At 44.4% G+C, this 17,159-nt stretch overlaps 1 protein-coding gene across 3 annotated transcripts in view; it reads right to left on the reverse strand.

Annotated features, from left to right (window-relative positions):
• The window catches only part of LOC144596206 (uncharacterized), a 45,836-nt gene extending 28,696 nt beyond the window's left edge, over window positions 1–17,140 (reverse strand). For 2 of the 3 annotated variants that reach the window (XM_078404427.1, XM_078404409.1), the window contains exons 1-3: window positions 16,794–17,140; window positions 5,447–5,538; window positions 4,976–5,145 (exon numbers count right to left, since the gene is read on the reverse strand). In XM_078404427.1, the coding sequence (XP_078260553.1) occupies window positions 4,976–5,145; window positions 5,447–5,538; window positions 16,794–17,071 (540 nt within the window). In that variant the 5' untranslated portion in view covers window positions 17,072–17,140. The remainder of the gene's footprint in view (window positions 1–4,975; window positions 5,146–5,446; window positions 5,539–16,793) is intronic. The other variant, XM_078404417.1, reaches the window with a different exon arrangement.
• Window positions 17,141–17,159: the final 19 nt, after the last annotated feature.

The raw sequence follows: 17,159 nt of genomic DNA on the forward strand, positions 1-17,159 counted from the left end.
CAAAAAAATGTAGCCTGTTTTTCAGCACAGCTTGACAATATTTACTGCAAAAAATACTCCGTCACAGAATGTAATATTTCGCAGTTATTTTAAAAAATGGTAGCAATGCAAGATACCAAGCTCAATTATCAAAGTCAGACTGCACAATTATATAACTGAGGTCATCAACTCCTCAGGTGAATACAAAAAAAACTTGCATTATACTTATACAAAAGGAATACTCTCTTGCAAAAAATCCAAGGAAGTGTGATGTTTTGCACTTTGTGAGGTCAAATGTCGACAATAGGCAATAGGTGCAGGAGTAGGCAGACCTTCGAGCCAGCACGGCCATTCAATGTGTTCATGGCTGATCATTCACAATCAGTACCCCGTTCCTGCCTTCTCCCCATACCCTCTGACTTCGCTATCTTTAATAGCTCTATCTAGCACTCTCTTGAAAGCATCCAGAGAATTGGCCTCCACTGCCTTCTGAGGCAGAGAATTCCACAGATTTACAACTCTCTGACTGAAAAAGTTTTTCCTCATCTCCGTTCTAAATGACCTACCCCTTATTCTTAAACTGTGGCCCCGGGTTTTGGACTCCAGATGTAAAGGGAAAATGTGCAATTAATGGCATGCCTCTCAACAGCATTGATGTAGAGGGATATTGGGGTCTAAGTCCATAGCTCCCTGAAACAGGCAACACAGGTAGATAGTGTGGTAAAGGCAGCATGTGGTATGGATGTCAGAGTGTCATGATGCAGCTTCATAGGACTTTGGTTAGACCATATTTGGTATATTGAATGCAGGCTTGGTCACCCTAATACAAGAAGGATATGGAGGCTTTGGATAAATTGCAGAGGTGGTTTGCCAAAATGGTAAATGATAAGGGTCCCGACCCGAAAAGTCACCCATCCTTTTTCTCCAGTGAGATACAGCCCGACCCGCTGAGTTACTCCATATCACCATTCCAACTGCTATTCCCACACTGACCTTTCTGGGCCTCCACCATTCTGGGCCACCACACGCATATTAGAGGAACAACATCTCATATTTTGATTGGGTAGCTTACAACCCCAGCGGTATGAATGTTGAATTCTCTAATTTTAAGTAAATTCTACCTGCAGCTCTTCACCCCCCACCTCCTACTTTCAGTCTGAAGAAGGGGAAATCATGCTTGACAAATCTACTGGAATTTTTTGAGGATGTAACTAGGAAAATTGACAGGGGAGAGTCAGTGGATGTGGTGTACCTCGACTTTCAGAAAGCCTTCGACAAGGTCCCACATAGGAGATTAGTGGGCAAAATTAGAGCACATGGTATTGGGGGTAGGGTACTGACATGGATAGAAAATTGGTTGACAGACAGAAAGCAAAGAGTGGGGATAAATGGGTCCCTTTCGGAATGGCAGGCAGTGACCAGTGGGGTACCGCAAGGTTCGGTGCTGGGACCCCAGCTATTTACGATATACATTAATGACTTAGATGAAGGGATTAAAAGTACCATTAGCAAATTTGCAGATGATACTAAGCTGGGGGGTAGTGTGAATTGTGAGGAAGATGCAATAAGGCTGCAGGGTGACTTGGACAGGTTGTGTGAGTGGGTGGATACATGGCAGATGCAGTTTAATGTAGATAAGTGTGAGGTTATTCACTTTGGAAGTAAGAATAGAAAGGCAGATTATTATCTGAATGGTGTCAAGTTAGGAAGAGGGGATGTTCAACGAGATCTGGGTGTCCTAGTGCATCAGTCACTGAAAGGAAGCATGCAGGTACAGCAGGCAGTGAAGAAAGCCAATGGAATGTTGGCCTTCGTAACAAGAGGAGTTGAGTATAGGAGCAGAGAGGTCCTTCTACAGTTGTACCGGGCCCTGGTGAGACCGCACCTGGAGTACTGTGTGCAGTTTTGGTCTCCAAATTTGAGGAAGGATATTCTTGCTATTGAGGGCGTGCAGCGTAGGTTCACTAGGTTGATTCCCGGAATGGCGGGACTGTCGTATGTTGAAAGGCTGGAGCAAATAGGCTTGTATACACTGGAATTTAGAAGGATGAGGGGGGATCTTATTGAAACATATAAGATAATTAGGGGATTGGACACATTAGAGGCAGGAAACATGTTCCCAATGTTGGGGGAGTCCAGAACAAGGGGCCACAGTTTAAGAATAAGGGGTAGGCCATTTAGAACGGAGATGAGGAAGAACTTTTTCAGTCAGAGAGTGGTGAAGGTGTGGAATTCTCTGCCTCAGAAGGCAGTGGAGGCCAGTTCGTTGGATGCTTTCAAGAGAGAGATGGATAGAGCTCTTAAGGATAGCGGAGTGAGGGGGTATGGGGAGAAGGCAGGAACGGGGTACTGATTGAGAGTGATCAGCCATGATCGCATTGAATGGCGGTGCTGGCTCGAAGGGCTGAATGGCCTACTCCTGCACCTATTGTCTATTGTCTATTGACTCATCCTTTTTTTCCCCAGAGATGCTGCCTGATGGTGGCTGGAAATGAGAAATACAAGATGTCGGGAGGAGAAGCAAAAAGTGGAACTATTAAAAAAATAAATTCCACAGAATGAAACATTTTCTTTTAAAAGCAGGTACTGAGGATCCCTTTTATCAGTCAAAATGTTGGGTAAAATAAGTTCAATGCAAATACATAATCTTCGGACAAGTTCATAAGTAATAAAACTGAACAGGAAATCATTGACTAAGTGCTAAAATCAGACAAAGCACCTTGTAGACAACTGATGGATCAGATTAAAATCCCAATGTATGCCATTCATCTGATTGTAATGGGTGATGGACAATAAACAGCTAAATGGAGGTGGTAGCCTGAAGAACATCCCATTCTTAATGACACTAGGGCTTCACATGCAAGTACTAAAGAAAAGTCTATACTGTCATAAGCGCCGAGTAAATAATGTCTTGGCTTCGTTTTGAGATTCCTGCAGTCAACTTTCATCCAATTCAATTCATTCCACATGGTATCAAAAAAGAGCTCAATGTATTAGATATAGCAAAATCTATGACACTGAACATTCGACTATCATATTAAAGACATGTGCTCCAGTACTAGCCACCTCAGTAGTTAAGTGCGACACTGAGTTCCATTGGAAAATGTGAAAAAGTGACCAAATATACACTGCTCTCCAGCAGCAAGGCTAATCCATACTTAGTTATTATTGCCCAGTACTTCCCCAATCATCCGCAAATGTATTAGAGACAATGCTATCAACTAACATTTATTCCTAAATCCTGTTCACTGATCATAAAGCAAAATCTGCAAATCTGATATAGAGACAGCAAATGTTGAAAATACTCAGCGGTTTTTGCAGGATCTGCACAGCTAAAGAAAGTTAATTTTTCAGATTCATAAATAAGGAAATATTAAAGATCAGAAAATGTTTTCCGCTACAGGAAAGAGTGCTGGGAGGGAGAGGGGGTGGCGGTTGGAGAAAAAACATAGAATTGTTTGTGATAGGGTGTCGTCCTGCTGCTGATGAGCAAATGGTGATAGTGCAATTCACAAGCCTTCACTGCTCACGCTTGTACAGTTTAAGTTCTACCAGAACCACTTGGTTACGCACTCCACAGCCTTTGTTTAAGCATAGACGAATGAGTTCCAAGGGTATGGTGAGAATGATTACTTTCACATTAAAGCAGCATTTGACAAACTGTGGCATCAATGGGGATCAAAGAGAAAAAGCACCAATGGGTGGAGTCATACTTTGATAAAAGAAAAATGATTGCTAGAGGTCAATTATGCCAGTCCCTAAAGCTCCCTCAGCAGTGTCCTAGCCACAACCATTTTCAGCTGTTGAATGATCTTTCCTCCAGTACCTGGTTAGAAGCAGGACTGTTCACTGATGATTACTCCTCAGAAATGCAGTTCACACTATGCATATAAAAATAAATAAAACATTTAGACACAAACAAATATGTGGAAATTGATAATGTAAAAGTGTCAAACAATGATAATCCTTGGCATTCATCGGTATTACCAACCACGTAAATACTGTGGACACAGGAGCAGGTCAGAAACTGGGCATCTATGATGAGCATTCACTTCCGAATGGGGTAAACATTTTCTAACATCAACAAAATAGAGGTCCGGAGTATAATGGAATAGTGTCCATTTGTTTGGAGGAGTGCAGCTCTAACAATTCATCACTCTGGACAAAGTAGCCCATTTGATTGGTACACCGTTAACTAAACTTAACACACTTCCTGAATCACCAGCACAAAATGGCTGCAGAATGTATCTTGAACATATACTCTAGTCACCAAGGCTACTCCGATACATCCCTTTAACTCATGCTTACCACTACCAAGGACAAGGGCGTCACCATCCACACATTCCCCTCCGAGTCACACATCATCATGTCTTTCCTTCATTCCTCAAATTTCCCACCAAATTTCCCATCTTCACCCAGGAGAAGTGCAGTTGTTCAAGCTGGCTCCCCACCACCTTCAAGGCCCACTAGCAACAGGTAAAAAAAGCCAGCCTTTCCAAGAATGCCTGAAAAATAATAAACTGAAATATGAAAAGTCTGCCAAATAATGTCTTTACTGTGCTCTTGATGACACCAATTACTACTGTGGAACTATTCTAAAGGTAACAAGAAGTTTAAGGAATGTTGATGGGCGGAACAGCTAAAAAATCAGAAACATTGCATTTTATTTACTGCAAACCTCCAATTAGCTTCCGACCCAGTTTAATCAAATTGCTGGGCACTGCACCATATCATAAGATGTTCCATCAGACATTCTTTTAAATGTTACTCTCTTGATAAACAAATTAATTTTATGGACAGGTACAACTGACAATAGAAATATTGCCGTTCCATCTTTAATCTTGACGTGGAACCAATTGTTATCTAAAATGTGACAATCTATTTAGTTATAGAAATGAACAGACCATAAAATAAAACTTTGATCCGTTATCACAAAAGTGTTTTATGTTAATCTATAATCAGGAATCAAACTCCCCGATTTCTAACACATAAATACCTTTGGTTCATCATTGTCCAGTTCTTTTGTGCAACTGCTACCTTCTCCTTGTCCTTCAAGAACATGTTGTCGTTGTTGTGAGCCTGCATCAAGAGGGCGGATCTCAAGAAGTGGGTTGGCTGCTGAAATAGCACTCAAATCATCTTGCTGCATCAACGGCTGTGGAGATACTGAAGAAAACAAAAAAATATATTATGTACTTTGCAACATTCACAATTTGATGCAAAGACCTGAACTGCTCTGCTCTTTCTTCCTGTACCACCTGTCATTACATCATCAGCTTTCATACTAACACAGGAAATGTAAGCTGTGATCTGAAGAGCAGTAAATAAAGTATAGATATGTCTGAAAGCCCCTGTTTTTAAGTTACCATGATTCTCAACTGTGTAATTAACCTCTTAAATAGGGGACACAGGCTGAAACCAGTCTAATGCAATATACATCTCCTGTCACAACGTACAAGTACCTTACCTGTAGCCTGCAGTTCCAAATTCACATCGGAATTCAGCTGCCCAACATAGGACAATGTGCCTCCATTAGCATCTGTCGCCAAACACACTATCCTGAAATAATAAAAATGCAGTTAAATGAAATCTTAGAAACGAAAGTGGAAAATTAAAATCTTTACATTTAAATGAAAAAGTTATTGATTTAGTCCAATAATAACTTTTTCACGTTAAAAACAACAAAATGACATTTTGCAATAGGGGTGACATAAAAGTGCAATGAAATCAAATAATCATAAATAATTATCCTTCATTTTATAGTACTTGTGCATTTGGCCCTCTTCCCTGCAAAAAAAAAAAATTGTCTTACTTTGCACTTTCAGCTGATGCTTGGCTAAATTATTCAGTTTCAACAAATCATAAGGTACAATGGATAGGAAAGATTCAGAAAGATATGGGTCAAACACAGGTAGGTGGGAGTAGTGTGGATGGCGAATCTTGGTTGACATGGGCGTTGGACTGAAGGGCCTGTTTCCATGCTAATATGACTCTATAATCCCCAAACTGGATAAATTGCTATTCTTGGTTGCTTCGAACTCCAGCAATAAAAGTTCTGTATATGTGGCTATGTAGTTGGATATACCTACTCTATAATATTTAGATTTATGGTCATATTTGAAATACACCTTCTCTTTGTTCATCCTCTTAAAACAAGTATCAAATTCATACGTTATGCAGCAGGATCCATATATTATTGTACTGTATCTAATGGTAACTGTACCTTTAAGAACGGAGTACCAGATAGTGTGATTCGAGTCTTGATATATTAATATCCTATCAGTCTTGTGTGTAAGAATGCAGTGTACTTTTGTAAAATAAAGACCCATGCTGGCCGTTGCTTGACTGAAACTTATGTCTGTTTCTATCTACATGTCACTACCGTAATATCTTACAATAATGAATTAATAACTACATGAATTCCAACCCCCCCCCCACCAAGATTTTCTATACAGTGAAATGTGTTGGGATGTATCTGGGAGAAAAAAAGTCATTCATTAAATTTTAGAGGAATTAATGCAAGGCAATGTTACTCTGGAACACTCATACCAGGCCTTACAGGCTGTGCAATCATGGACCTCCAGAGTAGACGGCCACCATTTGTAGGAAAATCAAAGAGGACAGAAGTTGAAGCGCAAACAGGCGTCATTGACAGCCTGAAGTTGAAAAACAAGGCTTATGAAGACATTTTTTTAAAATACGATACGATAAAAGCTTTATTCATCCTCCGAGGGAAATTGGTCTGCTGACAGTCACAACACACAAGGTACACAAAAACTTGAAATTAAAAGTGAAAACAAAAAGAAAAAGACAAGCGACTGTTGGCTGGTTGCCATGTGCACAGCACCTTCACCGGAACAAATGAACGAACAAACAAATGAACGCAGATGTATCCCCTGAGCAGAGGATACTAAACTAGAGTGCCCTCCCCCCCTCTCCCCCATACCGGGTCCCCTTTGGTTTTCCCACCGTCCCTCACTGCCGTCCCCCCCACGCCGGGTCCTCCATTGTTCTTCACGGCGGTCCCCCCACACCGGGTCCTCCATTGACTTCCCCTCCCTCCCCTCACGCTCATTGACCACGAGGCCCCACCGCCACCGAGGCTCCAGTTGCTGCAGAGGCCCATGTTGCCGCCGAGGCTCCCCCCGCTGCCAAGGCCCCACTGCCGCCAAAGCTCCCGCTGCCGTCGAGACCGCCGTCGAGTCTCCCGCTGCTGCCGAGGCACCCGCTACCACCGCCGAGTCTCCCGCTGCCGCCGCCGAGGCTCCCATCGCAGCTACCGCTGAGGACACTGCCAGTCTTATTGAGGTAGAAGAGTTCAAATAATGTGAATGCAGTGAATGCAAGAGTGAGGGAACTCAAGTCAATTGTTCTCTGAAATAAATTCCTATGCACATGCCCACTCACTAAGTTATCAACTCCACAGTCAGCCTGCTTGCAGAGGCAGTTTAGAAATTAGAAAATGTATCAACTCCCTTTTGAAGGAGTGAGGAGCAAGTGCAAAGAGAAAATTAAGTTAACAATGTGATTATACTGTCATAAGCAAAGTGTTACAACTTTGCATGGTTTTAGATTACACACCATGACAAGTTTGTGTATGATCTAATGAGGAAAGAATCCAGTCAAAGCCATGCAGCACAAAAAAAACTCACATTTGATTTGGCTTGCCATACTGTGGCTTCTTGAAGATGCAGACCAACACACCAAGAATCCAGTTCTTTGCAAGTCACAAACGTAATGGTGACCTCCAAGGGACAAATGCAGAAACTGGGATGGCAATGATTGACTAAGTGGCACAAGGCAGCATTTAAGATATGCCAGCAATCATATCCAATAAAAACAATGGCAGACTTAAGAACAGTTTTTACCCCAGGGCCATACGAGAACTGAACACTACCTTTGCACTAGGCAACACCGTTAAAAAATCTTGTACTTAATATAATTGTATTTAATTGTATTTATGTATTTATGTGTTTTTGCATTTATTGCATATATGTTTGTACGCACCGTCAGGATTGGCTATTTTTTAATTTCGTTGTACTCGTTGCAATGACAATAAATGAATATTATTATATTATTATTATTATTATTATTAAAGGAAATGCTGGAATACAGTTGTTCTTTTTAAGAATTTAAATGCTACTCACTGCAGAAACAAAAAATAGCAATAACCTGCACGTCTAAACAAAAGGAAACAAATACAGGCACTTTTTTCTTACCCAAGACTTAACACAGAGATAAAGGGTTTACCTTTAGACAGAAAGTGCAAATCTTAATATTATTATAGCTGCTGTCAAATTTCATAGTATTTAAGTACAAGCATCCATAGTGCAGAACAATTTTAAGTTCAAAACTAATTAATAAAGTTATTAGTAATACAGATTGGTACATTTGCAGATTGGTCCATTGGAATCATAGAGCTATATAGCACACACAGGCCCATTGGCCCAACTCTCCACGCCAATGAAGTTGCCAAACCAATTGAGTCACACTTGCCTGTGACTGACCCATTTCCCTCCAAATCTTTTCTATCCATGCATCTGGCCCAGTGTCTTTTAAATGTTGTAATTGTACCCACTTCTATAACTTCCTCCGGCAACATGTTTCATTATCAACGACACTCCACATGAAAACGTTGTCCCTCAGATCCCTTTTAAATTTCCCCCCTTTCACCTTAAACACAAAGCCATGTATATGATTTTCCATGTGCAAAGTCGTGACTTTATGGGGATAGTAGCAATTCAGCCACTTTCCTCAAAAAATGAGCATTATCAGTCTTAATACTCATTCAGAAAATGTTTTAAGTGTGCGGGTAAACACAATCCTTGGCATGTTATGACAAGTTCACAGTGACTACTAATTAAAGTGAATATGCCAAACTGATTCTAAGTGACAAAGACTGGCTTGCACAATTAAATCTCAACCTGAAAGACAGGTTCAATTATATCACATACACACCAAAGTCAGGATTAAAGATTATAATTATGTTGTCCGAAGGGCTCTCTTTTGTGGGGAAGACAGACCGTAAACAATAATTTTCTTCCATCAAAGTTCCTGATCATATTTTGGCGCCGTTAATTGAGTTAATAGAGCTTATAAGGTGATCGTCCACCCAAGAGCTGTTGTTCATTGTCACAGCCCAGGTAATACAGCTTGTCGCTCAGACAATTTCATAACCTAACAGGTGCCGATCCCTAGGTCAATTGTCCTGATTTTGTGTGCTCATGTCCCAAGTGAAACAGATTATTGGTTGTTCTCATAATGAAAGCCAGAGTAGACAACTCCTTGGTTGCATCTACATGTTTCAGGTTGAGTTGTATTCAGTGATGACTGCAGAAAAGGACACAAAGAGGTGGAGTAAGTCAGCAGGTCAGGCAGCATCTCTGGCGAACATGAATATTGTTGGTTGACACAAAATGTTGGAGTAATTCAGCGGGACAGGCAGAATCTCTGGAGAGAAGGAATGGGTGATGTTTCGGGTTGAGACTCTTCTTCAGACTCAATGAGTTATTTCAGGCAGGGGATGGGGATGGTGAGCCCTTCTAAAATTTGATGTACAATGCAGCACAGGGATAGGTCCTTTGGCCCACAATTGCTGTTCTGTACATGATGCCAAGTCCAACTCCAACTCTCAAACCAAACTAAAACATTCTGTAGACAGACACAAAATGCTGGAGTAACTCAGTGGGACAGGCAGCATCCCTGGAGAGAAGGAGTTTCAGATCGAGACCCTTCTTCAGACTGATGTCAGGGGAGTGGGCCAGACAGAGATAGAATGTAGTCGGAGACAATAAGACTGGTGGGAGAACTGGGAAGGGGGACAGGATGGAGAGAGATGGAAATCAAGGGTTATTTGAAGTTAGAGAAGTCAATGTTCATACTGCTGGGGTGTAAGTTACCCAAGCGAAATATGAGGTGCTGTTCCTCTAATTTGTGCTGGGCCTCACTCTGACAATGCAGGAGGCCCGGGACAGAAAGGTCAGATTGGGAATGGGAGGGGGAGTTAAAGTGCTGAGCAACCGGGAGATCAAGTAGGTTAAGGTGGACTGAGCGGAGGTGATCAGCGAAACGATCACCAAGCCTGTGATTGGTGTCGCCGATATATGGGAGTTGACACCTGGAACAGCGGATGCAGTAGATGAGGTTGGAGGAGGTGCAAGTGCCTCACCTGAAAAGACTGTCAGGGTCCTTGGATGGAGTCAAGGGGGGAGGTAAAGGGACAGGTGTTGCATCTCCTGCGATTGCAGGGGAAAGTACCTGGGAGGGGGTTGTTTGGGTGTGAAGTGACGAGTTGACCAGGGAGTTGCGGAGAGATACGGTCTCTGCGGAAAGCAGAAAGGAGTGGAGATGGGAAAATGCGGCCAGTAGTGGCATCCTGTTGGAGGTGGCCAAAATGTTGGAGGATTATAAGCTGTCTGTGAAGGCTGATGGGGTGGAAGGTTAGGATAAGGGGGACTCTGTCCTTGTTACGAATGCGGGGAGGGGGAGCAAGAGCGGATCTGCGGGATATCCAGGAGACCCTAGTGAGAGCGTTGGTTTTGCATACAGCCTGTCACCGCTGGTGACTTGCCAGCAGCCTCACGAGAAGGTCCAGCCACAAGAGATCAATAACAACGTCAGACGCACAAATTGGCCTTATCTGCACACGAGTTATGATTGGTGAGAATGTAGGTAAAAGAGGCTTCTGGAATAAATGGGACACAAGGTGTCTGGCTCGGCTAAGTGTCGTTTGTTCTTTGCTTTCTGTCGTGGGATTCAGTTGATCCCTAATTGGTGACCCCGTTGCTACATGCAACCTTACTTACTCACGAAATGTATGACGATAGGAGGGACATTGTGTCAGTCGACGAAGGAAAACTCGACGTCCTAACGTTTATTACAACCAATGCCAGAGAGTGTTAAAGTTCGTTTCTTAAAACGGACAACAACATAAACAGTTAAAGGTAAACCAAGCATAGCTTTAATTATCGTCAGACGGGAGTGGGGGGGACCAGTGCTTAGGGTGTAAGACCATACTCAGCACTCCCCTTGCTTCCACTCAAAGATACAGCATTTTCGCAGCATTTTTATACAGAATTTGCAGCAAAAATGTTTAACTCAACATTTCCTTCAAATCAATCACATTGTATTAGAACACAATATACTTGTCACCCTAAAGTCATAAACTATTTTACACAATAAGTCATTAGTCGAAGGTAAGGACCCTTATCATACCACAGAAGGTCCTGTTTTCACACTCCCACAAATAGTCAACAGTTAACCACATCCAATTCTTAACGAGAGCTTTGTCCATCGTCTTTCTCGGACATCTTTCCTAGGGATAACAGGATGCACTGCTCTGGAGACTTTAAGAATTGTAGTCTGGTGCAATTTTGCAAACATCAGCTATTCAGGACCCAAAGTTCAGGCTCATCCTGTTCATTCATTCTACCATTTTATTATTCCTGTGGTTTCCAGGGATTGTAAGTTTCAGCTACCAGACACATCCTTATGCGCAATTAGCATTCCTTCACCTTCAACAATATAGAAGTTCCACAAGCATACAAACAGGTTTGCAGGCAATGGCCAAGCATCCCATCATGCAAAGTTAATAGCCATTAACTCTTTCAAGAGTGGTTTTCTATACTAGAAGCTCGATTTCACTCCCTCAAGGTCACAAGCCAACGGACAAAATTCGGATCCCTAGCAGCACGTCTTCCGGAGCAGATCACAGGTGAAGTAGAAGCCGTGCTCCAGGAGGCTCTTAATCCTGAAGAAATGACGTCATACGACGTGCTTAAATACGCTATCTTGGAGCGAACGCAGCCCGCGAAGCAAGCCCGCATTTCGGCCATCACAATAGACAATAGACAATAGGTGCAGGAGTAGGCCATTCAGCCCTTCGAGCCAGCACCGCCATTCAATGCGATCATAGCTGATCACTCTCAATCAGTACCCCGTTCCTGCCTTCTCCCCATACCCCCTCACTCCGCTATCCTTAAGAGCTCTATCCAGCTCTCTCTTGAAAGCATCCAACGAACTGGCCTCCACTGCCTTCTGAGGCAGAGAATTCCACACCTTCACCACCCTCTGACTGAAAAAGTTCTTCCTCATCTCCGTTCTAAATGGCCTACCCCTTATTCTTAAACTGTGGCCCCTTGTTCTGGACTCCCCCAACATTGGGAACATGTTATCTGCCTCTAATGTGTCCAATCCCCTAATTATCTTATATGTTTCAATAAGATCCCCCCTCATCCTTCTAAATTCCAGTGTATACAAGCCCAATCGCTCCAGCCTTTCAACATACGACAGTCCCGCCATTCCGGGAATTAACCTAGTGAACCTACGCTGCACGCCCTCCATAGCAAGAATATCCTTCCTCAAATTTGGAGACCAAAACTGCACACAGTACTCCAGGTGCGGTCTCACCAGGGCCCGGTACAACTGTAGAAGGACCTCTTTGCTCCTATACTCAACTCCTCTTGTTACGAAGGCCAACATTCCATTGGCTTTCTTCACTGCCTGCTGTACCTGCATGCTTCCTTTCATTGACTGATGCACTAGGACACCCAGATCTCGTTGAACTCCCCCTCCTCCTAACTTGACACCATTCAGATAATAATCTGCCTTTCTATTCTTACTTCCAAAGTGAATAACCTCACACTTATCTACATTAAACTGCATCTGCCATGTACCCGCCCACTCACACAACCTGTCCAAGTCACCCTGCAGCCTTATTGCATCTTCCTCACAATTCACACTACCCCCCAACTTAGTATCATCTGCAAATTTGCTAATGGTACTTTTAATCCCTTCGTCTAAGTCATTAATGTATATCGTAAATAGCTGGGGTCCCAGCACCGAACCTTGCGGTACCCCACTGGTCACTGCCTGCCATTCCGAAAGGGACCCATTTATCCCCACTCTTTGCTTTCTGTCTGTCAACCAATTTTCTATCCATGTCAGTACCCTACCCCCAATACCATGTGCCCTAATTTTGCCCACTAATCTCCTATGTGGGACCTTGTCGAAGGCTTTCTGAAAGTCGAGGTACACCACATCTACTGACTCTCCCTTGTCAATTTTCCTAGTTACATCCTCAAAAAATTCCAGTAGATTTGTCAAGCATGATTTCCCCTTCGTAAATCCATGCTGACTCGGAATGATCCCGTTACTGCTATCCAAATGCTCAGCAATTTCGTCTTTTATAATTGACTCCAGCATCTTCCCCACCACTGATGTCAGACTAACTGGTCTATAATTACCCGTTTTCTCTCTCCCTCCTTTCTTAAAAAGTGGGATAACATTTGCTATCCTCCAATCCACAGGAACTGATCCTGAATCTATAGAACATTGAAAAATGATCTCCAATGCTTCCACTATTTCTAGAGCCACCTCCTTAAGTACTCTGGGATGCAGACCATCAGGCCCTGGGGATTTATCAGCCTTCAGTCCCATCAGTCTACCCAAAACCATTTCCTGCCTAATGTGGATTTCCTTCAGTTCCTCCATCACCCTAGGTTCTCCGGCCCCTAGAACATTTGGGAGATTGTGTGTATCTTCCTCAGTGAAGACAGATCCAAAGTAACGGTTTAACTCGTCTGCCATTTCTTTGTTCCCCATAATAAATTCCCCTGCTTCTGTCTTCAAGGGACCCACATTTGCCTTGACTATTTTTTTCCTCTTCACGTACCTAAAAAAACTTTTGCTATCCTCCTTTATATTATTGGCTAGTTTACCCTCGTACCTCATCTTTTCTCCCCGTATTGCCTTTTTAGTTAACTTTTGTTGCTCTTTAAAAGAGTCCCAATCCTCTGTCTTCCCACTCTTCTTTGCTATGTTATACTTCCTCTCCTTAATTTTTATGCTGTCCCTGACTTCCCTTGTCAGCCACAGGTGTCTCTTACTCCCCTTAGAGTCTTTCCACCTCTTTGGAATAAATTGATCCTGCAACCTCTGCATTATTCCCAGGAATACCTGCCATTGCTGTTCTACCGTCTTCCCTGCTAGGGCCTCCTTCCAGTCAATTTTGGCCAGCTCCTGCCTCATGCCTCTGTAATCCCCTTTGCTATACTGTAATACTGTATACACAAATGCTGCGGAGATGGCGCTGGCTGGCGGGAGACAAAAAGATTGACGCCGATGTCTGGAAACAGAGGTTTCTCCGCTGCATGCCTACTCTGGTGCAGGGGCACCTGATAGGTATGTTTCAATCTTGTCAGCATTGACAAGCTCGCAAAACAGGCCGACACTGTCATGGAGACAACCACTGCGTTGCAGGTGACTGTGGTTAATGCAACAACAGTAAAGCCGGAAAATGCACAACGGGAACAGCAAATTGCAGCGCTCACTGCGCAAGTCGAGGCTTTGACAGCCCAGCCGAACTATCCCCGTTTCAGGTTCAATGCAAACCTTGGGAGTCGGAAACAACGAGGCCCGGCAGTAGAGGCTACGGCTGCCTGTGGGCAAACTAGCCACCGCCTTTTTCTCAGCGACCGCCTTTCGGGTGTGTCATATCTCATTGACTCCGGCGCCGAGGTATCGGTCGTTCCTCCCACGCTCGATCTAAGGTCCTCGGAGAACGCTTCGCTGGATTTTCACAATCGCCGACGTATCAAAATCCATTATCGGAGCGGATTTTCTTTCACACTTCTCTTTGCTGGTGGATTTTTAAAATCGCCGCTTAAGCGATTACTGCACATGCCACGCACAGGTGAACTGCATCTGCTCTCCGGCAATGACTATCTCTCACCTTACCAGCCTCCAATCCAGCACTGCCCCATATCAGGAGTTACTTAAACAGTTTCCACGACTAATAACTCAGTCTTACCGACACAACGATATCAAACACTCTGTCACGCATCATATTCAGACCCGCGGCCGTCCAGTTTCGGCAAGAGCGCGCAGGTTACCCGTAGATCACCTCCAAGTTGCAAAGGCCGAATTTGACCATATGTTGGAGCTCGGGATCATCCGCAGGTCTAAGAGCTGCTGGGTATCACCACATTGTCCCGAAGAAGTCTCCCGGAGATTGGCGACCCTGCAGTGACTAAACAATGCCACTATTCCAGATCGATATAGCATCCCATATTTGCAGGATTTCTCTGCAAGCCTACAGGGTAAGCGGGTATTCGCAAGCACCGATCTCGTGCGCGCGTATTATCAAATTCCGGTCGAGCCTGCCGATATTCCCAAGACAGCCGTGGTCACTCCGCTCGGGACATTTGGATTTCTACGGATGCCGTTTGGTTTACGGAACGCAGCACAATCGTTCCAGCGTTTCATAGACTACGTACTCTCTGGCCTCGATTTTGTCTACACATACATCGACGACGCATTGGTAGCGAGTTCCAGCGAAGACGAACACAAGAAACACATCAGATTACTGTTCCAGCGGCTCGACGAATATGGCATTGTCATTAACATGAACAAATGCGTGTTTGGCGCTCGCGAACTCACTTTCCTCGGGCATCGCGTGATGGAGAACGGCATCCTGCCCGGCGAAGCAAACATGCAGGAAATCCGAAACTACCAGTGCCAAATTCGTTAAACCAATTACGGCGATTTTTGTGGATGATGAATTTCTACCGCCGCTTTTTACCAAATGGCGCAGGTTTCCTATTAACCTTGACCAACTTACTCAAAGGTTCGGACAAATCATCTCCAAAGAAACCGTTGTGTTTACCCGAGGATGCAGTGCAAGCCTTCAGCGCCGCTATGAGGACTCTCGCCGACGTAACTATGCTGGTCCATCAGAGACCCAATGCCTTATTTTCACACACCACTGATGCCTCTGTCTATGCCGTGGGAGCCATCGTGGAGCAGCGAGTCAATGGCAGGTAGGAACCTCTGGCATTCTTTTTGGCAAAATTATCACCCACTCAAATGAGGTACAGTCTGTTCGGGTGAGAACTTTTGGCTATGTACCTCGGCGTCGAGCAAAAGAATTTTCAGTTGATCCCACAGCCTCATCTATAATGGAAGATGGGAACCCCGTTTCCAAAAGAACGAGTACATCTCCGATGCCCTGGTATGGAAAACCTCATCCTGAGCGGATATGCGACGTAGACGGAGGAATTGGTAGGGCATAGAGTCTTTACAGGAAGCAGGGTTGGAAGAAGTGTAATCTGGATAGCTATGGGTGTCAGTGGGTTTGTAGTAGATGTCAGTCCATCGTCTGTCTCTGTAGTAGATGTTGGTAAATAATGTTGGTTACTTAATTTAGTGGGTTGGCATGTCATGAGATATCTCTGTATACCAAAGTACTATACCTAGACATCAGATTACCCCACTCATGATAACAAACATATCAAGGTGTTTTCCTATTCCATGGTGCACCTGCCATCTTGGTCTTTGCACAGGCCATCACCTATCTGCCAGGTGTCATTCAGGATAGTGAAATGAAAATGACTTTGTTCTCAAGCTATCATAGCAGAGCACCATTTCAGGCCGAGAACTAAAATAATTGGATATTAAACCTAAACATAAATCATAAAATTGGCCACCCCTTCTCTTTATAATATTGATATTGTAACATTTCATGCCCACCTGCGAGAGTGGATAAGAACAGTGTGAGCTGTCAACCTCCAACCTTGCAGCAGTCCATCAGGATGCCAGTCAGATCCCTGAGCTCAACTTCCTTGAGCAGAAATTGACCCCGGTACTTAGCAATTCACGCAGGCCCATGCCTTGGTGATAAATGAGATGGATCCTGCACTCAAGGAACAGGAAGATCTGCCGAGAGTACAGGGAACGGGAGGAGGCCACTATGGAACAAGAACACCAGCAAAGACACGACATCTACACGGTGGCCGTCAACGATGCCTGTGCTGTACCTGTGCTGACCGTCCACGTTCTCCAGGGAGACGGTGACCGGTACGGTCTCCATGAAGGAGGCCGCGTCCCCGGCGGCAGCGCTGCGGCTGTAGGCCGACACAGCAGCGCCTCGGCCTCTCGCTGCCCTGGCGCCGGGACCCGGGCCCGTCCTGACAGCCGCCGCCGCTTTCCTGCACAGCTGCGCCGCTAAGGGAGACACCGTGAAATCGGCCCGGGATGGCGCCTGCGAGACGCGGGTGACGGAGCCGCCGCTGCCGCCACTCGCCTCCAGCTCCATGTTGGCGCAGCGCGCAGAGGGAGGCGGAGGCCGGGAGCGCGCAGAGGGAGGCCGAGGCCGGGAGCGCGCAGTGGGCTGGGAGCGGGAA

The sequence above is a fragment of the Rhinoraja longicauda genome, chromosome 1, assembly GCF_053455715.1.
Source record: "Rhinoraja longicauda isolate Sanriku21f chromosome 1, sRhiLon1.1, whole genome shotgun sequence".
Lineage (NCBI taxonomy): Eukaryota > Metazoa > Chordata > Chondrichthyes > Rajiformes > Arhynchobatidae > Rhinoraja > Rhinoraja longicauda.